Here is a 25,622-nt window from a genome sequence, read left to right on the forward strand (position 1 = left end):
ACATGGCAAAACCCTGTCTCTACTACAAATACAAAAATTAGCAAGGTGTGGTGGTATGCGCCTGTAATCCCAGCTACTCAGGAGGCTGAGGCAGGAGAATTGCTTGAACCCAGGAGGCAGAGGTTGCAGTGCGCTGAGATTGCGCCACTGCACTCCAGCCTAGGTGACAAAGTGAGACTCCATCTCAAAAAAAAAAAAAAAAAAATTTAAAAATTAGCTGGGCATGGTGGTACATACCTGTAGTTCCAACTACTTGGGAGGCTGAGGTGGACAGATCTCTTGAGCCCAGGAGGTCAAGGCTGCAGTGAGGGCCATGATCATGTCATTGCACTCCAGCGTGGGTGACAGAGTAAGACCTTGTTTCAAAAAAACCAAAAAAGACAAAACTAACCGTCTCATAAAATATTAAGCATTTAATTTTGTCAGGTTTTTATCCCCCAGTCTTTAGCACTTTCAAGGTATCCAATTAAATTAAAAAATAGACAAAGGGAATTCATAATTTGTATAGAATAGGTCACTGTCCAGGCCACTGTCTAATAATCCTCAAAAAGACCTGAGCTGGCAGATCCCAATAATCTACTTATGTTTGCTTAAAGCAATTTGTTGGATCCTTAACACCTGTTGAGTTAAGCGCTGAAAAGTTAATTGGCAGTGCCTATCGAGGCTGTATTTCCCCAGGCTTTCCTTTTCCTTCTGGCCCTCCCTTCCTTTCTTCTTATCTTTCCCTTCCCTTTTCTCCCTTCTAAAATTTTTATTGAGTCTTTTGGCGGCCAGGCTTTGTACTAAGCACTGGGAATCTACTGGTGGCCAAAATCCTGGCCAGGCCCCTACCCTCTTGGTGCTTTCTGTCTGGTGAGGGGACCATTAATTAAATCACATTCACTAATGGGTGTAGGATTACAAATTGCAGTAGGCACCACTTAGGCCTACAGTACATGGAGGGATCTGGCCTAGTCTGGGATTAGGAAGAGGACAGCTTTTTGGACTGTGAGAGGAAGAATGAGTGGGTAATAAGGCAGCAGAAACGTGTGCAAAGGCCCCGAGGTGCTGGGAATTGTGGTACTCTGGAAACAATGAAAGATAATGTGGCTGGACCAGATAAAACAAAGACAGGGGATGGGGGATGCCTCTGGTGAGCTCAGCAGAGTCAGAGATACATGTCTTGTAAAGATTTTGGCTTTCAACTTAAGAACAAAGGGAAGCCACTAAAGTAAGGAAGAACAAGGGGTGTGAGAACTGTTAATGATCGAGACGTCTTAATTTGTCTCTGCAGGAGCAATGCAGTCATACACATGGTCTCTAACATACACAGTGACGACGGCTGCTGGGTCCCCAGCTGAGAACTCCCAACAGCTGCCCTGTATGAGGAACACTCATGTGCCTTCTTCCTCCGTCACACACAGGATACCAGTTTATCCCCACAGAGAGGAACATGGGTAGGTAACTTTCCAGGGATGCTGCTGGACTTTTAAAATTTGATCTAAAGAGGATGGGTGCGGCAGCTCACACCCTATAATCTCAGCACTTTGGGAGGCCGAGGTGGGCCTTTAAGTCAGGAGTTCGAGACCAGCCTGGCCAACATGGTGAAACCCTGTCTCTACTAAAAATACAAAAATTAGCCAGGCATGGTGGCGTACACCTATAATCCCTGCTACTTGGGAGGCTGAGGTGGGAGAATCGCTTGAACCTGAGAGGCAGAGGTTGCAGTGAGCCGAGATTGCACCACTGAACTCCAGCCTGGGTGACAGAGCGAGACTCCATCTCAAAAAAAAAAAAAAAAAAAAGATCTAAAGAGGGGTTTCCTTAACAGCTATTTCCTCAAAGAACAGAAAGGGTGCTACCCTTTGCTGAGTTCCCACAATATCGTGAGCACTGTACTGTGTAATCCCCACAACCACCACGGTAGGTAGGTAGGTAAGAAGGTGTTAGTGACCCCATTTTAGATGAGGCAATTGAAACTTGGCTCTCTTCAGTTCCCCACGGTCACAGAGCTGGCACACGGTGGGACCCTAACTGAGGACGTCTGACTCCAAAGCCCGTGTTCCTCCCTCTTCACTCCTTTAACGCCTCAGCTGAAAACCCCTTTCAGCAGTTCTCCTGGCTGGCTCTTTGTACAAATTGCAGACTTACAGAGTGTCATCTTAGGTTCAAGTCTTTTACGATTCTACTTAGAGAAGGGCTTCCTCACCTGAGGGCTGGAGGTCCCTTTAGGGCTGCAGTTATTCATGAGGTTCAGGGGATTACCCATAGGTTCTAGCGGTGCTTTATGCCCTGGAAAAATGCATCATTTGTTTTGCCCATATGTATGTATTTTTCAAATGTGTGGAGTGATGTTGCTGTGATGAATGAACTACAAATCCATACAAAAGTGTTACTTGAATCCTCGTAGTTCTTTGCCATTATGCATTGTCTTTATCAAAAGACACTAACCTTTCAATGTCTAATGAGCAGTGATCTGAAAAGCACTTAGGATATTAAAAAGAGATCCTGACCGGGCACAGTGGCTCACACCTGTAATCCCAGCACTTTGGGAGGCCAAGGTGGGTGGATCACTTGTGGTCAAGAGTTTGAGACCAGACTGGCCAACATGATGAAACCCTGTCTCCCTACTAAAAATACAAAAATGGGCCGGGCACGGTGGCTCATGCCTGTAATCCCAGCACTTTGGGAGGCCGACGTGGGTGGATCACAAGGTCAGGAGATCGAAATCATCCTGGCCAACATGGTGAAACCCTATCTTTACTGAAAATACAAAAATTAGCTGGATGTAGTGGCACGCGTCTATAGTCCCAGCTACTCAGGAGGCTGAGGCAGGAGAATCTCTTGAACCCAGGAGGCAGAGATTGCAGTGAGCCGAAATTGCACCACTGCACTCCAGCCTGGTGACAGAGGGAGATTCCATCTCAAAAAAACAAAAAAAGAAAAATTAGATGGGCGTGGTGGCAGGCGCCTGTAGCCCCAGCTACTCAGGAGACTGAGGCAGGATAATTGCTTGAACTCAGGAAGCGGAGGCTGCAGTAAGCCGAGATCGCGCCACTGCATTCCAGCCTGGAGAATAGAGCAATACTCCATCGCAAAAAAAAAAAAAGAGAGAGAGAGAGAGAGAGATCCTACCATGTGGTGCAGTGGGCCTGACCACTCCCAGGCCAGGTTCCAACAGACCAGTTGTGGGGGACACGAGAGGAGGAGGGGGAGGACCTCTCAGGTCCCTTCCACAGTTGGCCCAGCAAAGTGCAGCACAGTGGTGACCTGACAGTGTGCACAGGCCTGGATGTTGGTGTACTTTTCCATAGGTTCAAGTGCTCCCAAGCAGTCAATTGGGCAGCCATTATTTTCTCAGGAGGCCTTTGAGAGTATTTCCACACATTTAGAATAGACTCTGAAAACCCTGTTTCAGAGAGATTTTTGATTCAGCAGAAATAGCAGAAATACCACTCACATGGTCATAGGTCAGCATCTTTGCTATAAAGATGTTACTAAGAAGAACAGTGATAATAATAGGCTATGTCTACACAGGACTTTCTGGTTTATAGAGTGTGTTCACACATATGATCCTCAGAATGACCATGCACAGTATTTTTATGGATGTGAGCAACAGGGTCGTGAAAGTCACAGCTAGAAAGTGGTGGAGTCTGGCTTAGAACCGAGGTCTTTGATGCCTGTTTGACCACGCCATGGTGTTATCCCCCCAGGAGACGGCTTACAGAAACCCACTATATCCTTCCCCATGATGTGGAAGCAGAGGCCTGAGTGATATAAAAACATAAATCTCACAGTGGTTTCTTTTTTGTTATCCCTATTTGATTCCAGGATACAACAGGGCTTTTAAACACAGTAGGAGTAGAGGTTTCCATCATTAATGATGTTTGGCTCAGGGCTAGATTTCATCTCTGAACGCTGGCTGGGGGAAGGGAGGTATGTTCTAGGTGTTGAGGGAGAAGGAAAATCAGCCTGGGGTTTTAAGTTAACCATAACAAGGCCACAAAAGTGGAAATGGTAAGAATCAAAAGGAAGAGGCCAGACACGATAGCTCATGCCTGTAATCCCAGTACTTTGGGAGGCCAAGGTGGGTGGATCACCTGATGTCAGGAATTTGAGACCAGCCTGGTCAACATGGTGAAACCCCATCTCTACTAAAAATAAAAATTAGCCAGGCGTGGTGGTGCACACCTGTAATCCCAGCTACTCAGGAGGCTGAGGCAGGACAATCATTTGAACCCAGGAGGCGGAGGTTGCAGTAAGCCAAGATCATGCCACTGCATTCCAGCCTGGGCAACAGAATGAGACTCTGATTCAAAAAAAAAGATGAAAGAATGAAAAATGGGGTTGGGGGGTGAAGGGGGAAGAAAAGAGAGAAAAAAAGAAAAGGAAAAAAATAGATGAGGTTTTTAAAAAGGTGTCAAACTGATCTGTTCTTGCTATTACTCACACTATTCAATGTGCTTGATGCATTTTAGATACACGGGAAGCTATAACTATGGGAGCTATGGCAACCAGCATCCTCACCCCATGCAGAGCCAGTATCCGGCCCTCCCTCATGACACAGCCATCTCTGGGCCACTCCACTATGCCCCTTACCACAGGAGCTCTGCACAGGTGAGTCAGTGGTCCTGGTTTCTTGCCCAGACCTTGGTATACTTGGTGCCAAATCTGGTTAACACAGTTCATAAACTGTTATGCATGCTGTGTGTGCAGCGTGTATGTCCCCAAGGAGAGGACAGTCTTTTCATCAGCGTCATTTCTGGCCTCCAATGGCTGGCCCACAGTGGGTGCTCGGCCAGCGTTCATGCTCCATTTGCTCTCACACGCCTGGTTGCTAAACAGTTTGTTTTTCATTCTATCCTCTCTTTGACTTCTTCATGCCAAGATCTAATCGGCCGCATGTCTGCTGCCCTTTTTTGGGCAGCTACCCTCACCCTGGGCCTTGGGTCTCCTTTCCCATCACCACTCTCCTGTGCAGACCCTCATGGAGTCTTGTCAGGACTGGTCTCTCAACATCATTCTAACTGGTCTCGTGGTGTCTCGTGTCTGCTCTTTTCATCCAGCCCACACACGTAATCTTAAGCGGAAGAATCCTCCTGAAATGGATCCCTTTTCAAATCACTCTCAGGCCCTATACCTCCTTGAGCTCCGCACTGTCTAATAAGCCAAACCAGCCCTCTGTGGTCTGTAGGGAATGGACAGGCCATTGCACCTGGCTGCATTTGGAAAAACACCGCTGGACACTCTACCTGTCTAACACTTTCCTGTGCATTGGCTCTGATCCGACTGGTTGCCAGTTCCACTCTGCGTCCTAAGTATCTCTGTATGCCCTCTGTGCTCGTCTCAGCTCAGGCCTTTATCATATCCAACCTAGATGAAGACAGAAGCCTTCCTGATGGTCTCTATGCCTCTAAAAAGTGCCCCATCTCTGGTTCATCCCCTACACTGCAGCTAGAGGAGTCTTTCGGAAAAAAAACCCAACTGACCGTGACACTTTAGCTGTCTTTGGCACATCATCGCCTTCCAGGTCAAGTTCAATTCCTTAGTATGTCTCTTAAGACTCGTTACCTTTTTGGCCTACTCACCAACTCCCTCCCCCCTCCAGCCATGCCAGCCCTCATGTGGTTGTCTTGGATGTGCTGAGTTCCTCCGTGTCTTTGTAGATATTGTTTCCTCTGGCTGGGTGTCTCTTTCCCAGTTTCTTCTGCTGGGCATTCATGACAAGCATCTTGCTGTCTTTGTGGCATTCCTGAAAGTACCCCCTTGCTTCCTCCAGGACCTTATTAGGTGCCACTCCCTGGGTTTCCTCTCTCAGTAGCATTTCTCACACCCTGTTATCATCACCAACTTTCCTGTTTGACACGCACAGAGACCCTAAGCTCCCTGAAGGCAAAGATTAAGTCCAGTATCCTCAGGTCACAGCACTTGGCACCTACAGAAAGAGGAGCTACCTTCTCCTGAACATGTGCTGTGTGCCAGGCTCTGCGCTGAGCACTCTCCACATCCCCTGGATAACCCCTGCAGAAGAGGAAGTGAGACTCACAGTAACCTTCCTGAGGAGTTGAACCCAGCTGTGACTCCTGTCTGGGCTCTCAGGCACCACCCCCTGCCGCCTCTCAGATGCAGGCATTCACTAAGTGTACACTGAGCAGATGAGTACATGGGAGGTGGCGTCAGCACGAACACTAGTACGGTGTGCTGAGCATGCTCACTCTATTCTGCAGGCACAGGAAGCTAGGGAGTGGTAAGATCAGAGCTATGATTAACAAAGAGAGCTCTCAGGGCCCCCACAGAATGAACCAAGAAGAGGGGCTGGTGGAGGCAGGGGGCTTTGCTCCAAAGCACTTGTAGAAGTTTAGGAATGAGATGGCAGGACTGACGCTAGCGTGGAGGCTGTAATTACATCAGCTGTTAGCACACAGACTCGTCTCTGAGGGAAGGCACCAAGGAGAACGTTTCCACAACACATGGCACTCTGGGCAAACAGGTGTTTGTTTTGATTTCCATCTGTAGTACCAAGGGGAGCCCTGGTTTAATCCCCAGACAAGCCAAGAAGTTGATTCCACTAAATCATCACCTGGGGCATTCATTATAGGTTTCCAACTGCGTCAAACAGAGATGCCAGCTCCTTAGGAGCTCCCTCTCTTGGGAGCACTCTGTGCTCCTCACTGTGATCCACTGCATGACTGAGAACGGCTGCAACAGCCTAGATCACTCCACACACTCCAAGCATCTCATTCATTCATTCATTTCTCAAATGGCTCCCGGGTAACTACTATGTGCAAGCACTGCACTGGCCACTGGGAGCACAGTGAGGAGGAGACAGAGCATGCCTGCTTTGGTAGAGCTTATGCTCCAGTGGGAGATAGCATCATCAAGCCACAACTCTGGGCATTGTCTTCCCTCCTTCTTCACTTCCTCATTCCCCCTCATGAAATGGCAGAAGCTGGTTTTCTGGGGTGATATTTTTAAAGCCATTGCCATAAAAAGAAGCCAAGGTCTCCTCAAGGCCCATGAGGTCCTGCTCTGGAAGCCACAACAGTCCCCAACTGGAACACTGTCATTTAATAGCTGGTCTTAATAGAATGGCCCAAGGACAAGCGAAAGCCCATGGAAGGGCCCTTTTAATCCAGACAAGGTGTGACAGTCCAAAGGGTCCTTGGCCAGGCTCTTTGCCACCATGCCTTGTGACTCTTAGACGAGTGCCTCTAACACTCCCCTCAACACACACACACACTCCACACTTCGTGGTTTATGCCTTAGTCTCCACCTGTAAAATAGGGTGGAGAGAAATTAATTACATCGGTCTCTACCTAGGTTGATGAGTGAGGTCAGTGTTCAAAACGTACCTCTCTGGGGGAAGGTACTGTCTAAAGACAAAGTATCCTTTGTTTTGTTTTCATTAACATTTATTCAGAGCACTGTTCTAGGCATATTTAAATACACAGACTCAATTGCCATAACAACCTTGGGAAGAAGGCATTTTTGGAGATAGGATCTCACTCTGTCACCCAGGCTGGAGTGCAGCTGTGCAATCTTGGCTCATTGCAACATCCACCTTCTGGGCTCAACTGATCCTCCCACCTCAGTCTCCCAAGTACCTGGGACTATAGGCGCGCGCCACCAAGCCCAGCTGATTTTTGTGTTTTTGTAGAGACAAAGTCTCACCATGTTGACCAGGCATGTCTCGAACTCCTGGGCTCAAGTGATCCTCCTGCCTCGGCCTCCCAAAGTGCTAGGGCTACAGGCGTGAACCACTGCACCTAGCCTTTTCCCTCAGTTTTTAAAGATAAGTAGACTGCCTCAGAAGGTAATGTGCCCCAGGCCATGCATCCAGTAAGGGACAAAGCAGACTCAAATGCAAATCCTCCAGTTCTCAATCCCAATGCTAAACCAGTGGTACTGAATACTACTGTTTTGGAGAGTGGAAGGTAAATTCAAGAGGTTACTGCTGCTATTCTCAGTAAGTTTCAAGTTGCCAAAGAGAAGCACATACCCCAAGATAACCTTCTTTCTTTCCTTTATTGGTTCTTTGGTTTAAGGTTGAGCATAGAGAAAATCCACTGCAGGGCTAATGAGTTTTAGCTTTCCAGAGCAGGGGTCAAGCTGTTCCAATTCGGAGTAACTGAATATCACAATTCACTACATCAGACTTACCAGGGAAAAGGACAGTCTGAATTGGAAGAAAAATTGCAAGTATGCAATATGGTTGGAGAAATGCAATTGGTCATCAGCACAAAAGTAACTGAAACTACTGCAAATAAATGCCAGCTAGGTTTCCTTAGAGGGCTGTTACATCTGTGAAGCACAGTAATTATAGGGGTCCCAGCATTTATATGCTCAAAATAATTTTAAGTCATTTGTTTTCAAAATAGAATATGTGTATGCCCTTATTTACACTACTTATTTGTATAACACATACTTTCTTCCTGGGTAATACAAAGGTAAGCCTCCCAGCCCTGCTTAGATTCTTATAACTTCTGACTTAGTCCAGATGAATGAGGTTTCACAGTGTAAGGTTTGAATTATTTTGGAAAAACATTGCAACTGTGCTGCACTTGTTCACATCAAAGTAAGCTGCCTCTTTCCAGGTTCTCCATTCCCAGGTCCAACCGAAAGGAGAAAATAAACCAGACCAAGTACATAGCTACAAAATCTTTCTGAGCCTCATTCAATACATGTTCATAGAACCTCTACCCTGTCAAGCAGCCATAGTGGAACTGGGGCCCTCTTGAGCTCAAGAGCCATTTGATCACACTTAGACTGGAAAGCTCTCCCTTATTTATCATCTGAAAGGCAGAGGCCAAGCCTTATCAGCTAATTACCACCTCTCACAGAATCTCCAGCAGTCTGGCCCAAACCAACCCAGGACCATTGGGTGCTACAAAGTTTGCTTAGGGCACTGTACTTCGGGTTGGCGTCTTGGGCCAAAAAGGAAAAAAAAAAAAAATCAATCAATGATAGTGTTGTAAGATCTCTGACTGTAGAGCCAGGCTCCCTGGGTTCAAATCCCAGCTTTGACTCCAATTAGCCCTGTGCCTCAATTTTCTCATCTGATGGTATCTATTTCATAGGGTTGTAGTAAGGGTCAAGTGAGTTAGTAAAGGTCAGAACAGGGCCTGGCTCATAGTTAACTCATTTTATTATTATCCTTTGTAACACCACAGTTATCATATTTAGGGTAATTTTATAATTAAGATCTGTTTCCCTCACTGTACTAGCTCTGTGATAGCAAGCACCAAGTCCTTTTTCTCTCCCCATTATATTCCCATGGCCTAGCACCGAGCTTGGCCCTCAATGAGTGCTCAGTAAATACTTGTCAATGAAACGAATGAATGACTGGTACGAAGTTGCTGTGTGATTGCAGTAGATCATTTCCCTTCTCTTGACCTTAATTATTTCACCTGTAAAACCAGAGGTAGAACCAGATGGTTAGTCACTAAGGCTCTTCCTACCATTAATGGACCATGACCCTATGATTCTAAAAATAACATTAATAACAGCTGACACATTTTGAAAACTTACTACACAGGAGTTCTAAGTGTTTCACATGTAATAACTTAACTAATCCTGACTTTAAAACCTCAGCAGCAGGGGGATGGTGGCTCACACTTGTAATCCCAGCACTCTGGGAGGCTGGGAGCCCAGGAATTCCAGTAGGGAGGCCGTTTGAGCCCAGAAGTTCGAGATCAGCCTGGGCAATGTAGTGAGACCTCATCTCCACAAAAAATTTAAAAGTTATCTGGGAGTGGTGGCACACACCTGTAGTCCCAGCTACTTGGGAGGCTCAGGTGGGAGGATCACTTAAGCCTGGGAGGCACAGGTTGCAGTGAGCTGAGATCACCCCACTGCACTACAGCCTGGGTGACAGGGCAAGACTCTGTCTCAAAAAAAAAAAAAAAAAAAAAAAAAAAAAAAAAAAAAAGCTGAGCAGATGTGGACTGTCTGACAAAGAATTTTTGGAAGCTACATCCTTCTCCAGAAGAGGCTAAGAGAAGAGGCTAAGAGGCTAGGGGTGAGCCCTCTGGCAGTACTTTGGTGCAGTGAGAGCTGCCTTTCATAGGAAAACAGTTTGTGCTCCTGACTGGACCACCTTTCACCCCTTGTTCAAGTAGCAGCTCATTTGGTAAGGGGTCAGGAATAAAGGGCTCTTTCTTCCCTCTCCATGTGTAGGAAAGTCAGCCCTTGGTGTGGAGAGTCATTTCTCAAAATAGATCTTCCTAATATGGTTCCAAAGAGACCAAGAGTCAATCATAGCTGAGATGGGCTTATGCCATAGGCATCTGATGAACGTTGGACTGTGTGTGCAGACACACACACGTGCACACAGGCACCCCTCATACACTCCTCTCAAGGGGTGGTAAACTGGTGACTTATGTCCTTTTTAAAATCAGTAGCAACAGCATATGATTTAATCCAGAGAATAGTAACTTCCTGTTACGGGCCCTCAACAAAAAGCGCCTTATTCCAGACAGAGATCTCTGGACCCCGGAGTTTGTGCCCAGCATGTTTAAGGACCCTGCATGAAACCGGATGTAAAGTGTGAGAGGTGAGGCGGGTGCCATGGGCCAGCCTCTGCCACTCCCACCAGACTAAATAGAAGCTTCATTGGTCATGTTAATGACCAAGCCAAGGCAGTGAGCACTTCAGCTAACTGGCCTTTCAATGGTCTCTTCACTACAGGGAAAACGAGTCACTGACTCATTTGCAATTAGCTGACCTAGCAGGACAGAATTTTCCATGCTGGATTCTGTGGTAACAGAATTTTATTGTCACATTAGAGATATTTTGAGCCAGTCTCGTTTCCAGGCAATTACTCTTTTGAGTGTATGACACAACTTCTGAGCACAGCTGTGTCGAGGGTCCTTGACTAGGCACAGAAGCCACACTCTCGGGTTCTGTGGGAAAGAGCTCAAGTCCATTCTGTGACATTTTACCTACACGAGCCAAGGCAAGGCGGACTCTGTCAGAACCAGCAAGCTGAGGCTAGGTGAGAATTCTAAGGCCCCAGAGCTCTGTCAGGGAAGAGGGAGCTTAGAGAAGGAAGAGGAGCAGAGGGATTAAAGTCTAATGGGCTGGCCTCCAAAAAGGGAGTGCTCTCCTGCTCGTGGGTAACTTGGCAGTGGCAGGTCAGTCTCCTTTGGGACGGTCATATCAATGTGGGGAAAGCATGCTCCCCAACTGGGTTTCTATGCCAGCTCTTCCACTAGCTTGCTGTGTGACTTTGGGCAGGACACGTGATCTCATGGGGCCTGGCTTTCTTATCTGTACAACATGGGGTTGGATCACAGGATTCCTAAAATTCATTCTAGTAGTAATGTCCCAATGTTCATTTGTCAACTATTATTTAGCACCTGCTAGGTGCTAGGCACCATGCCAGATGTTGGGAACATGGTGTTAAGCACAGCAAAGCCACATCAGGAGTATATGAATATAAGCCAAAAGAAAGACCTAGCTAGCTGCCAGGCAGGATGGTAAGGCCCCGGCCCAAGAGGCATAGGCTGGGGTGTTTAGGTTCTTGAGATAGGATTCCAGAAAAGTCTCTCTGAGGAGGTGACATTTAAGCTGAGATCTAGAGAATGACAAAATGGCAGGTATGGCAGGAACCAGAGGTAGGGGTGGTAGAGAAGGTTCTAGGCAGAAGGAATAGGTAGGACAGAATTCCCTGAGTTGGAACCAGCTTGGCATGCCATGGGACCAGAAGGGAGGCCTCTGTGCCAGGAAGAGCACCAGGAGGTGAGGTGACACCCAGGAGTTCACTTGAGAGAAGATCAGGAGAGGCAAGCAACCTTTCCGAAAAAGGATCGTTTTGTAGTAATAGTTCCTAATGTTATCTGTTTAATACACCTGGGATCTTGTTTTTTTGGGACAGGGCCCAATCTTACTATGGTCTCACTGGGATTTAGAGCGGTTCCTGTGCTAGAATCCCACTGTGCAGGCCTGAGAGTCCACCACTGCTGCCACACAAACAGCATCCTGTAGGTTCCCATGATGCAGAGCACAGGGGTATGTGCCAGTGTTTCTGATCTGATTTCGGATTAGGAAAGCCTTGGCGTGCTGTCCATGGTCTCCTTGGCAACAGCCCTTGGTGCCTTCTCCCTTGAGTTCCCAGACACCACCTACGCCCTTCTCCGTCTTTTCTAACTGTTCTTTTGGTTGTGAAGTGGCTGTACTTTTGCTATGTAAGGCATGCCATCCTATGTAGGGGGAAAAGTCCCTCGCTACTCGAATTAGGATCCCTTTTTCTTGACCTCTGAATTGCTGGTTCTCTTTGCGTGCTTCAGGCCTAAGCACCTGCCCCAGCTCTCCTTAGCCTCTCACTCACAGAGGAAGAGCAGTTCCCTGTAGCCACCTAGACTCCAGGGAGCAGCCATTGTTGTCATAGCCCCTTCTCCCTGCTGTCTAGGCTTCAGCCTGTCTGTCTCCCTCATAGGAGGCAGCCTCCCACCTAATCCCCTGGGGCTCCACTTTCCAACTGTCAGGGAAGACAGATGGGGAGCAGAAGAATTCATACATTCACACACTCTCCTCCTCGCTGCTCTGGCCATCCTTGTTGATTGGCTCCTGTCCTTGGTGGGGTATCCCTCAGCACAGCAAAGAAATCTTTGTGCTGACTGGCCTGCAGACAGCACAGTGCTGACTGGGAGCTCTCAAAGGGAGCCCATAGCTCCTCTCCTTCCTCCCCTCTGATCCTACTAACAGGGGCTTATTTGCATAGCTGTCTTGGTAACAGAAAAGAATGTAAAAGAAGAAGCACTTCAGAAGCACTTCTCTTACTCCTAATCCTTTCTAGAACTACTTCCCCTCTTCTTGTAGCTACTAACACCTGTTCCTCTGACCTGCACAAAAGCTCCCCTCCCCGCCGCTCTCAATTGGTTTCTCTTGACTCTTTCCTCCACATTCACACCAAGTCCAATTCCTATTCGTGTATCTTCCAGGAGTTCAGCAAATGTGAGCCAAAAAGAAAGACATTCTCTAAATGATAGGCACTAATAATAACCTTTGAAATTGTTGACTTGCTTCCTCTTCAAAAGCCTGCTTTTAGGCTGAAGTTTATAATTGAATTCAACTGTAAAATGTTATTTTTAATAACGTCATTGTATTTTACTTGGCAGTGTTATATGCTCTTGGGTTGATGGACTAGGACCTATCACATCTCCATAACTAACAATAAAACTCACTACCATCCATCTGTACATCCATATTTATTTATCTGGACATGCAGTTACTAGTGTATTTGTGTGTGTGACACACACTTATTTTTCTGTATTCCTGGTGTGGCTGTTTCTCATTTTGGGTTTGACTTCCCAAGATATTGTAGATTAGGAACAGAAAGCCAGTATAACCGCATGAGTAAACACCAGCCCAACTCAGGCTATGAAATCTTTTGCATTTCTCCTGTTGAATTCCCTAAGACCAAGATTCAATCTTGCAGAAGTTCAGTGATTCCTCTCCATCAACTCTCATTAACAGCATCTTAAGAAATTTAACTTAAACTATAAACATGACTGATATTGTGTATACGCAACTTCAAGCTAATTTTTACTTTGTGGAATTTCTTTCCCCTCAACAAGTACCCTTTTAATAGCCCCACTTCCCGGATGGAACCTTGTTTGATGAGCAGTACTCCCAGACTGCATCCTACCCCAGTCACTCCCCGCTGGCCAGAGGTGCCCTCCGCCAACACGTGCTACACAAGCCCGTCTGTGCATTCCACGAGGTACGGAAACTCTAGTGACATGTATACACCCCTGACAACGCGCAGGAATTCTGAGTATGAGCACATGCAACACTTTCCTGGCTTTGCTTACATCAACGGAGAGGCCTCTACAGGATGGGCTAAATGACTGCTATCATAGGCATCCATATTTAATATTAATAATAATTATTAATAATAATAAACCCAACACCCATCCCCCAGAAGACTTTATCTCTATACATTGTAACTCATGGGCTATTCCTAAGTGTCCATTTTCCTAATGAACATGAGGATGGGATTCAATGTGGGATGAATAAACTTTAGTTCAGAAACAGGACTTACTAAAAGTCAGCGGGATTGGGTTTCTGTAGCCAAGCCAGACTTGACTGTTTCTATAGAGCACTATCTCGGGCAGGCCATTCTGTGCCTTTTCCCTCTGTTCCATGACTTTGCTTTGTGTTGGCAACCACTTCTAGTAAGCTACTGATTTTCCTGTTGACAAAATCTCTTTAGTCTTGAAGGATGGATACTGGAGACAGAATGTGGTTTGTGTTCTTGGATGGGCACATAATTTACCAAGAGCATTCACCTTGCCATCTGTCTGTCATCGTACTGTACAAGGAACAGCCCTCAGACGTGTTCTGCACATCCCTTCTTCCTGGTGGTATCATCACTGCTTCCTGGAGCACCAGGGCTAAATGGGGAGCTATCTGGAAACTCTAGATTTTCTGTCATAACCCACATCTGTCACAGTACCTGCATTGTCTTGGAATGTAAGCACTGTCTTGAGGGAAGGAAGAGGTCTGTTCTGTATTGCCTTAAGTTGATTGAGGTTTGTAGGAGACTGGTTCTTCTACATACAAGGATTTGTCTTAAGTTTGCACAATGGCTAGTGTCAGCAAAAGGCAGGAAGGTGTTTTTTTTTTTTTTAAGTTCTATGAGAATGTGGATTTATGGCATTGAGTATCACACTCAGCTCTGCTGTGTTAACTTTGTGAAACTGGATGGAACAAACTTTAACTCACCAAGCACCAAGTGTGAAAATGACTTTCATGGTTCCTTCATAAAACTATAATAATATCCGACACTTTGATAGAAAAAAATTCAAAGCTGTGCCTTTGAGCCTATACTATACTGTGTATGTGTGGAAATAAAAATGTATTGTACTTTTGGAGAATTTTTTTGTAGGCATTTTTCTGTCAGATTTGTAGTAATTTGTGAGGTTTGTTAGAGATTAATATAGGTTTTCTTTCTGTATTATAAAATGCACCAAGCAATTATGGTGGACCTATTACCCTATGGGTAAGAAATAAATGGAAATATGACATCGGATGTTTTAGCAATTGTTCTGTAAATAAAATCTTTGATCACACCACTCAGTGTGATAATTGTGTCTACAGCTACAATGGAAATAGTTTTATCTGTACAGTTGTGCAAGATATGAATGGTTTCACACTCAAATAAAAAATATTGAAATGACCTGCTTTCTTCTGACTTTTCATTTGACATGACCTGTGTGTGTGTGTGTGTGTGTGTGTGTGTGTGTGTGTATAAATAACATTGTGAATACTTAGGGTGTAAGTAGGCAGGGAAAAACTAAGTAGTCTTATATGGCTGTGTTTATCCAGTTCCCCATCATCTTGTCATATAATAATTAAAATGTGTATAAACCACACATCCTGTCCTTGAATAATGATTAAGTAAAAATAGTACCTACAGTCTGATAGAGGTTTGTAGGGGAACAGTTCTTCTACACACAGAGATGTGTCCTAAGTTTGCACAGTGGTTAGTGTCACCCAAAGGCAGGAACCTTTCAGCTCTTATAGGGAATACTATTCTTCGATACCAGTACCCTAAGAGGTCCCTTGGTACTTAGTTCATTGTGCTTTAATGATCACTGGGTGTAAAGATATTTCAAAGTACAGTGCTTTAAATGCTAATAAACTTCTGGAACAGAACAGTAACATTACTGAATACTTAATAAGTATTAACAAATTCTTCTCCAGCATTGTATTTTTATTCTGGGGTTGAGAGGAGTGGGGTATCAAAGTACAATGATGGTGTTTTTCTCAAACATTAAGAGTCTAGGATCTATGAGAAGTTCAGAACCACAGATGTCCAGAAATGGGAGTAGTGAGTATATTAACTAAAAGGCATGAGAACTTGACAATTCAATTTGCATTTTGAAAGATTTATATTTAAAGCGAAGTTCTTACTTGCTATTACATAATATATTTATACCTGAACATGATTTTTAAGATTAAAATTAAATACAGAACATCCCCTTATATTTAGCTATGTTGTTCCACAAAAAGAAAGCAGATGTTGAATTTCACTTTCTGATGGTCAATTAGTTTGATCTTTTGTCCACAATCCATTAATTGGCTTTCATATAAGTAAGGAAAAGGAAGAATGAAATTTCAGATTTAGTCACTGCGAAAAATAAACCTAAGAGTGACCAGACCAGTCTCTCTTACAATTCAAAGCCAGAGCTCCCTTAAATAAATGAAAGGGTGTAGGAAGTCAGACTTTTGACTTACTAAGCACAAAAAAGTAACCACCAAATTCTTTAGTCAGGTAACGACAGCATAGGACACCCATTTACACATAACAGCCACAAGCTCATTAACTGCACAAATCTTTAGGCAAAACGAGTCATAATCAACAAGGGTCTGAAGCCCATAGAACAGGTCACCTCAGGAACTTTGCAAGGAAGAAAACGTGTGCCTCCCTTTCACAGCACAACCAAGACCCTGGAAAAGAAGGCAGCTTCAGATGAAGGCAAAAGGCCACTGGGCCTCCTCTCCAGAGCACAAGGTGCCTACCTCTTGGGAGCTGAGTAGTACCTATGTTCCCAATTGTTTTAAAACTTTAAACTTTGGAACTGGGAAAGATCTGAATAGGAAAAGATGACAGCTGCTGTGAGCACATGACTCAAATGCACCTTCTTTCCCTCTGATAGCTCCCAGTCAGTCACCAGAACAGGAAATTCGGGCAAGGTTGGCAGCTGGGAGTGGGGCCAGTCACTTGTCAGGGGAAGAACAGAAGAGTCTTGGCAATAAAGGGACCCTCCCCTCTTAGGACTTTTTCTGAAAAGAACTCTGCCAGCTTGAAACTGGCTGAAGTTATGAAGAGCAGCCAGGATGGCTCACCCACATTGCAGGCCTCTGGTGTCCTCAGATTCCATCCTGCTGTGTTCTTTGTCAGGCCTCTAGTACACCCCAGCTCTGGGTAGAAAGAGAATCTGTGGCCCCTCTGAGACTGAAACCCAGGCACAGACCAACCCAAAATGTTTGCCATGGAGTAAGTCCAACCCAAATGGGGGAGGGGAAATTGTGGAAACTGCCATGTGACCTTGAATGGTTCACCTCCCCACTCTGGACCTCAAGCAGGTGTGTTACATGATTATGACATTCCAACTTACAGTCTGCACTGATGGACCAGGGCTGGCAGAGCTGGATGAGGAGGATGGACGGGCCGTTTAGGGAAAACAAAAAACGGAGAAGACTGGCAGCTGGGCAGTGATTCAGGGAGGCAGCCACAGGAGAGAAGGCACTGGCTCCACCAGCTGGTGCTATAACACAGAGTGAGGCTCATGAGTCCAACCCCATCCTCCCTTGCACAACTCTGGAGAGCAGTGTTTGGCAATTTTCCTCTCTCTTCAAAACTGGCCTTAATATTTGCTTTAAAGTCAAAATGTCTGAAGTGAATCTAGAGAAGGAAAGATAGCACAAACAGCTATTTTGTTCCAACCTCTTGCACTGCTTAAAGGCAGACTTGCAAGATTAGAAAACAATTAAGGCCGGGCATGGTGGCTCATACCTGTAATCCCAGCATTCTGTGAGGCCAAGGTGGGTAGATCACTTGAGCTCAAGCTCAGGACTTTGAGACCAGCCTGGGCAATACAGTGAGACCCTATCCCTACAAAAAATTTAAAAATTAGCCAGGTGTGGTGACACATACCTGCAGTCCTAGCTACTCAGGAGGCTGAGGTGGGAGGATCACTTGAGACCGGGTATTTGGGCTTACAGTGAGCTATGAATGGGCCACTGCACTTCAGGCTGGGGCACAGAGACCTGTCTCAATAAATTAATAAAGACAAAAATACTGATGTATATGTCCCACCCACAATGAATAGTGACTTGGAATGTGACCCAGGCATCAGTATTTTCCTAAGCTCCTCAGGTGATTGAATATGCAGTCAACATTGAGAAACACGATCCCTTCCACCCTCCAGTTCTAAACTTCAGGGACTACTACTATTCCCTGAACATGTGGCCCAAGTTTCTCTTTTGCAGCATTGTTTGTCCAGAGTGGAGAACCATGCTCTGTGCAAGTACTGGCACTCCACAGTAACCTACACCGTGCATAGTTTTCCCTTAGCTGACAAACCTTTCTCTAAACTGCGCTGTTCTGTTCTCCCTTCAGCTACCCCCACCTCCCTACCACTTTGCCGCCTGCCCTTCTAACCTGGAACTTCTCTGCTTCAGTTCTTTGGCAGCCTCCCAAGCTAAGCCAGCTTGGACACAGTGCTTGGGGCTTCCTCTTGTTCCAAGGAGGTCAGAACCTTTTGTGCTTCACCAGCCTCCTCCCTGAAGCTCTTCCCCCAATCCCCCTCCTGTGTCTCAACCTCCCCCAACCCTGCCGCCGCCCTCTCACCCCCATATTTTGCTGCTGCTGGTGTAGGTGGGACGGAAGACGTGGGCCACAAGAGATGAAGAAAGAGCTGTTGCTAGGAAAGGAGTGTGGGTGAAGAGAGATGGTGGGTGGGAGAAATAGGACTCCCCAGTTATATGCCTCCCTTTCTCATCATAAATGCCTCAAGAGCTAAAACCAGCTGTTTAAAATCTATTATGAAAAATAATGAGGTCTGACCGTGACAGCAGGGGTAAGAGAATCAGCCTTAGAAAGAGTTGAAGTGCTGATACTTGGTATTTATGTCTTCTCCTAGAAAAGAAAAGCCTCTGAGTGAAGTTTAAAAGAGTGAATTCTCAAGGAACTATCAAACTGTGCCTGCCCCTGTGAGGGACGGTATCCAGAATGTCTTGGCATATGCTATACCTCTCAGAAACAATAAACTGCAAGATGTCTTAAGAACCAAAATATAGTTGAGGCAGAAGGATGATCTTTAAATGAGAAGTCTGCTACACTCTTTCCTCACCTCACACTCAGGGGCACATTTCTGAAATAGATCTGTCTTAATCCACAGAGTCTCCCATTTATTGAAGTCTTCTCTGTACCTGGCACATTAGACTCGCCATGTCTGCTTCTCACAAGTTCCCTGCAACACCAGTGGCATAATCGCTTCTGTTTACAGGTGAAGAAATGGAGACTATGAGCAGCTTAATGCCTTGCTGAAGGTTATAGTTTAAGGGGCAGAACTGGGATCTGAAAATTACTCCAGGCACAGTGGCTCACACCTATAATCACAGAACTCTGGGAGGCCAAGGAGAAAGGATCACTTGAGGCCAGGAGTTTAAGACCATGGCAACACAGTGAGACTCTGTCTCTTGCTATATATTAATTTTTAAAACACAATAAAAGAAATACTACTCCAGAGCCTGTCTGTGCTTTTTCTACCAAAGCATAGTCTTCCTCCTTCCTACTTTTCTTCCCACCCTCCCACCCCTATCCCAACTTCCATTCCCCTCTCCTGAGCAGTTCTGCAGTTTTAAAAATCAACCTTGACTGTGGTAATAGAACTTACTGGGGTGGAAGAGAGTTTCAGAAGTTTTGGGAAATTTTTGTGCTCACAAAATGCAGGCAGTTTCTAAGCTGGGCACCAGATCTTCCCCTAAACCAGAGGTGGCATTCTGCTCACTGTAAATAAATAGCAGACTACCTTTCCCTGTGTCATTTCCCAACGTACATACAAACCAGTGCATTATGTATGACCGAGATTTGGTTATTCTATAGAGAAACAGGAATAAAAGAAAATCAATAATAATGAAAAAAAAAAATACCAGGTCACAGAGGATTTTTATTACCAGGTCAAAAAAAAAAAAAAGCTCTGCAGGGGGGCGTGCAATGAGCCAAGCATTCACTAGAATGAAGTCACTGGGGTGGGGGAGGAGGGAGCATGGAGGAGACTGGCTACCTCTTGCTGTTAAGGTCACTACCCTTTGACAGAGGTGGCCTCTGACCTCAACAGCCCTACAATTCTGTTTTGACTGACCCTGAAACCCATGAAATTCAGATGTAGGCACTGCCCAAAAGTTGAGATAAAGCTGACTAATATGGGAAAAGCTCCCGGTATGTGCCCCCAGCTGAAAGGAGCTGGCAGTTCTTTGGCGGTAGACGCAATTTATTCTGTCCTCCTCCTTTCAGGGAAATGCTAATCCTTCATAGGCAACTCGAGGGGAAGACTAAAATGTGTTGATGATGAATGACAATAATCCTTTGTCCACCGCCACCTCCTCCTAGGGTTGAACCTTAAGAGTTTAATCAAATGTTGGTAAGTAAATTAATGCCTTACTGCAAAAGAGGTGGTGGGAAGAAAGGTTGTGAGAATATATTTCCTCTGACATGTGAATCTCAATAAACTTAATTGCAAAGGCATCGATATGGGAAGGGGGTACTGAAAGAGTGTTTTAGATTCCTATTTACACACACATACACATAACAGTCACTATCCGAAAACTGTCTTACAGCATGTCAGTGTTAAAATGTCTAAAGACCAAAGTCTAAAGTCTAAAGTCTTTAGACCAAAGTCTAAAGACCAAAGCAGCGCATTGGAATCACTTTGCTGTTGTTAAAAACAACAGCAGCAACATCAAAACTCATGCATTTGTGCATCCATAGGAACGGCAAGATGTTTAGCCCTGAATCTTCACATCTTTCTAAGGAAGGCTGCATTTTTCATTCCAGTTCAGCTAACATTTTAGTGGCTACTCCATGCCAGGTCCGCCTTGCTGGCCACTTTGACAGCCATCTCTTTTAACCCTTCCAACTTACTGCAAAGTAGGTATAATTATGCTCATTACGTTGAGAAAAATCGGTGCTCAAAGACGGCAAGTGATTTATCCCCGTACACCCAGAGTTAAAATTCAAACTAGAGTCTTTTGGCTTCAGGTTTTCCTGTTAGATACAAAAAATTGGTTGCCAGAAGGGTTTCAAGGAATTTGACAAATGATCGGCTTCTGAGACTCACACAGTGAGTCAGGGCTAAAAACCAGGTTTTCCAGTTCTCAGTTCGGGTTCTTTCACCACATTACAGCATTGCCACCCAAAGCGCTGGTTTTCCCAAGAGGTGTTTGGATGGGATTCCAAGTCAGCGAGATGCAAATAGGTCTGACCCACATTCCTGCTCTTGGGTAAATAAAAACTCCTAAAGGGCAGAGCCCATTTTGTATGCTTAATCTAAGAGTCCCACTGTGGGTAGCCAATCAATATTAAACAAGTAGAAGGACATTTGCCTAGGACTAACGGCATGGACTCAATTTAAGCAATCAGAATACAGTGAATATTACTGAGGAACTTCATAAAGGTGCTGAAAGGCTGAATCAAATAAATTTTTAAGAGTTGGAAAAAAAAAACCTTGAAGTCATCTAGTCCAACTCTAATTTTATGAGATAGAGATAAAATAATGTGCATAAAGATGTGAAGACAGTCAGCAACAGACTCTCCCTTCCTGTCTCCCAATTCTATTTAATTTTATGTTATACAGCATTGTAAGGTAACGTTTTCAGGAATGCAACATGTTGTAAGTTGAAGTTGGACTGGCTGGTTATAGAGTCATCACTGATTATGAAACATCTCTCCCATTTAACTTTTCCTTTCCCACTGACCTCTAAGAAATCTCCATTGCTGGCTTTCAAGTTCAACCAAGCTGGTATCATTTCTCAACAAGCATCTTGTTAATTTTGGCCTCCTGACCTTTTCTCATAGCATTTCCCCCTGTCTTGGAGCCCTCTATGCTCTCTCTACCATCCCTCTTTATAGATCACCTCCTTCAAGAAGACTACTCTATTCTCCTTCCCATTAATGTTTATCTTGCTTTGATTTACACAGTACTATGCTCACTTTGTTTCTTCCTATCAGTAAAAAAGATCACTGTATTATTTGGTTGTTTCTTATATTCCCAAAGGACAGAATCAATTATTTCTACTTTTTAAAATTTTTTATGGTATCTAAGACAACGCTGTGCTCCAGTGAGCACTAAATATGGGTTAAAGGATAAAACTGTTAAGTAACTTTGCTATCAAAGGAAGATTACATTCTTTTTTTCTTTTCTTTTTTCTTTTTTTTTTTTTTGAGACAGGGAGTCTCGCTCTGTCATCTAGGCTGGAGAGCAATGGCATGATCTTGCCTCACTGCGACCTCTGCCTTCCAGGTTCAAGAGATTCTCCTGCCTCAGCCTCCCAAGTAGCTGGGATTACAGGCATGCACCACCACGCCCAGCTAATTTTTGTATTTTTAGTAGAGATAGGGATTCACCATGTTGGCCAGGTTGGTCTCGAACTCCTGACTTCAAGAGATCCGCCTGCCTTGGCCTCCTGAAGTGCTCGGATTACAGGCACAAGCCACCGTGCTCGGCTGAGACAGAATTCTTGGTAAAAAATGAAATAAAAATAACTTTTTTTTTTTTTGAGACGGAGTTTCGCTCTTGTTGTCCAGGCTGGAGTGCAATGGTGTGATCTCGGCTCACCGCAACCTCTGCTTCCCGGGTTCAAGCAATTCTCCTGCCTCAGTCTCCCGAGTAGCTGGGATTACAGGCATGAACCACCAAACCCGGCTAATTTTGTATTTTTTTTTTTTTTTTTTTTTTTTTAGTAGAGACGGGGTTTCTCCATGTTGGTCAGGCTGATCTCAAACTCCTGACCTCAGGTGATCCACCCACCTTGGCCTCCCAAAGTGCTGGGATTACAGACATGAGCCACCACGCCTGGCCAAAAAAAAACTTTCATATCGTCAGGTTATGTCTCAAAGACTAATGAGATACATGAACATGAGTTTGGGGGTCTATCAAAAAACCAATTCAGTGGTAGATACTCTATCAAAATATTGATCCAGTGGTTCTCAATACTAGCTGTTTATTCAAATCAACTGAGAAGCTTTTAAAATTACCAGTATCGGGCCGCGGGCGGTGGTGGCTCAAGCCTGAATCCCAGCCTTGGAGGCCGAGACGGCGGATCACGAAGTCAGGAGATTGAGACCATCCTGGCTAACACGGTGAACCCCGTCTCTACCAAAAAAATACAAAAAACTTAGCCCAGGGGCTACCGGGCGAGGTGGCGGGCCGCCTGTAGTCCCAGCTACTTGGGAGGCTGAGGCAGGAGAATGGCGTAAACCCGGGAGGCGGAGCTTGCAGTGGAGCTGAGATCCGGCCCCACTTGCAACTCCAGCCCCCGGTGACAGAGCCGAGATCCAATCTCCAAAAAAAAATAAAAATAAAAAATTATTACCAGTATCCAGATTTCACCACAGATCAACTGAATCAGAATCTTTGGAGGTATGCCCAAGGGATGATTTGCACATATCATATTGATATTTGATTTGCACATACTGATTTTTCACATCCCCACTCTTATTAATAGGGTTTTCTAAAGAATGAGCATATTTAAAGGTGGTTTTGTTTTTCTGAGAATCACAAAATTTTACAACTGAAAAATTTAGAACTGAAATTATATCTGGATCAATCCCTTAGTTTAACAGCTAAGGACACTGTGGGACAATCCAGCTATTATTTCAGTTCTACATTTCTAAACCTCAAGAAAAGTTGAGTGAGTGGCCTCACATAGCGCGGTGGTGGTTGCTGAGTGACAAGTCATATCTTGAATTAGTGGAATTCTCTGAACTCCAATTCTGGAGCTGTAGCCAATAGACCAAGCTGCTAAGGCTTTAAATTTCTGCTTTCTCCTAAAGAAAATGTATTCTAAGTATTACAACAGTTGAATTTTAAAAGCTGTTAGCACCAGGTACTCATTAAAGACCTTCAATTTGGCACATTCCAACTAGCCCATTGTCATGGCAAGAGGAAATGCCACAGCAGGATATATCAAAGTCCAAAATAAATGACTAGTATCTATTTGCAGGCTTTTTCACTGGCCCTAACATGAAAGTCCATAATATTTCATGTTATCAGAGCCCAGGGTGCTTCTAGCCCTTAACTATACCATTTATTAGCAAACTTCTTTGCTTATGAGCCAGCTAATCAATACTCTGAACTTCCCTTTTCTCTGTAAAAAAGAAAATGTGCCTCTTATTGACCTTGCGATTTCAGCTATAGCAAGGATTACACCAAATAATCTACATGAAGATATTTAAAGAATTTAAGAGCTCTGTCCATAGATATATATAGGATTACTATATTACTGCTTCTAAGAGCAACGACTTGTGAAAAAATATTTGTTGCTTTGATTACCAAGGCTCTAAATCTTAATTCCTTGCTATCATGCCACTCAAGCATCACCAGGAAGTGGAGTCAGAACACGACAAGAGCCTCTAGTCCCTGAAAGTATCCCATAACTAATATTCAAGAAGGTAAAGTGATGCAGTGACCTAGGACTCAGCTAGTCTCGGCTCCATTCCCAGAGTCTGCTTGTAACTATTGACCTTGGACAAGCCACTTAATTTTTCTGGAACCAGAGTCTCGTCAGTGGTCAAAAGATGACTTGAAGTAGAGTGAAAGATCCCTTTGAGTTATAAAATCAGAATATGAACATTTAATTAAAATTACTAAAGTACAACTTCCCAAGTCATTAATTCATCTGTTTTACATTTTAAAATCTCTTTTAGAAGTACAGAGTTGGAGCCTAAAACATAGCCTATTTCTGGCAAACAGACATTTCAAAGACATGTGTCTGAAATGTCAGAGACCTTCTAAAAATTCTAAAGAGAAACATCTCTACGGAAATAAGATACTTTGTGCTTGTTTAATATCCTCTCTGGGAGACCCTTGCTCCAAAAATAAATATATGGATATCCCCAAAGCACTTAATACTGTACTGGACACAGAGTAGGCACCCAAATACTTTGTTAACAGCTCTCAGTTTGAGTCCCAGTTCTTGTTACTTAACTCGTCTGACCCTGTTTTCTTATCTATAAAGCGGGAACAATACCTTCCCCAATGATCCATTGAGATTAGAAGTATTAAAACGTTCTGTAAACTGTTAAAAAACAATCGCAAGATGTTACTATTAGCTTAGGAATTCAGCTAACTATTCCATGACCTTACTAAAATGTGCTTTTTGGAGAGATGGATTAAAATCTTTCTGACTTAATTTATTACAGAGCACCTAACCCAATGCCTGACTCAACAAATATGCTCAATAAATGTTTGCTGCATGGAAAGTACAATACACAGAAGGACCAAAAGCTCCATAAACTCAGGTCCCATGTTCGTTCTTATTTCCAAATTCCCAGCATCTAGCAGAATATCTAGCACAGCATAGAAGAAATTCAATCATTAGATGAATAAATTTTGCCCCTCTAGTTCCTCTTCAGCACAGCTCAAGAGGGGAGACTGGTAGGGGAGACATCAAGGATGGCTACGGGTAAAGGCTTTTTGGAATGGAAAACTTGAAATTACTTGGAGAATTCATCCACTCTCCATCAAAAAAAGCTTGGGAGAGCAGAAAGAGCACAGGCTCTGAGTTCAAATTCAATTTCCAAAAATCTGCAATTTTGATAAATTAACCAATTACCCTCTCCAAGACTCAGTTTCCTCATCTTAAAATGAGAATAACTCATATGGGTGCTCACTAGAATGGAAGCTCCATGAAGGCAGGGACTTTACTTTGGGCCCACTGTATCCACACTGCATTTAACAGTGCCTGGGCACAACACAGGCTCTCAAATATTTGTTGAATGAATGTGTATGAAATTGATAGAGCTAACACTGGTGAAGTACTAACAGAGTGCCTGACAACGTAATTACCACTGGGGCAATGGGAAACTTTGTCAGCACCTCCACCGCTACTATATCGGTATTACTACAGTT

At 44.4% G+C, this 25,622-nt stretch overlaps 1 protein-coding gene across 7 annotated transcripts in view; it reads left to right on the forward strand.

Moving 5' to 3' along the window:
• RFX4 (regulatory factor X4) overlaps positions 1-19,096 on the forward strand; it is a 184,627-nt gene extending 165,531 nt beyond the window's left edge. For 5 of the 7 annotated variants that reach the window (XM_017888249.1, XM_017888252.1, XM_017888251.1 and 2 more), the window contains 3 exons: positions 1,274-1,436; positions 4,458-4,596; positions 13,557-15,157. In XM_017888249.1, the coding sequence (XP_017743738.1) occupies positions 1,274-1,436; positions 4,458-4,596; positions 13,557-13,829 (575 nt within the window). In that variant the 3' untranslated portion in view covers positions 13,830-15,157. Of the gene's footprint in view, positions 1-1,273; positions 1,437-4,457; positions 4,597-13,556; positions 15,158-18,890 lie in introns of those variants that run through there. The other 2 variants (XM_017888254.1, XM_017888255.1) reach the window with 2 other exon arrangements.
• The last annotated feature ends 6,526 nt before the right edge of the window (positions 19,097-25,622 follow it).

Source organism: Rhinopithecus bieti, unplaced genomic scaffold (genome assembly GCF_001698545.2).
Source record: "Rhinopithecus bieti isolate Rb0 unplaced genomic scaffold, ASM169854v2 scaffold_17930, whole genome shotgun sequence".
Classification (NCBI taxonomy): domain Eukaryota; kingdom Metazoa; phylum Chordata; class Mammalia; order Primates; family Cercopithecidae; genus Rhinopithecus; species Rhinopithecus bieti.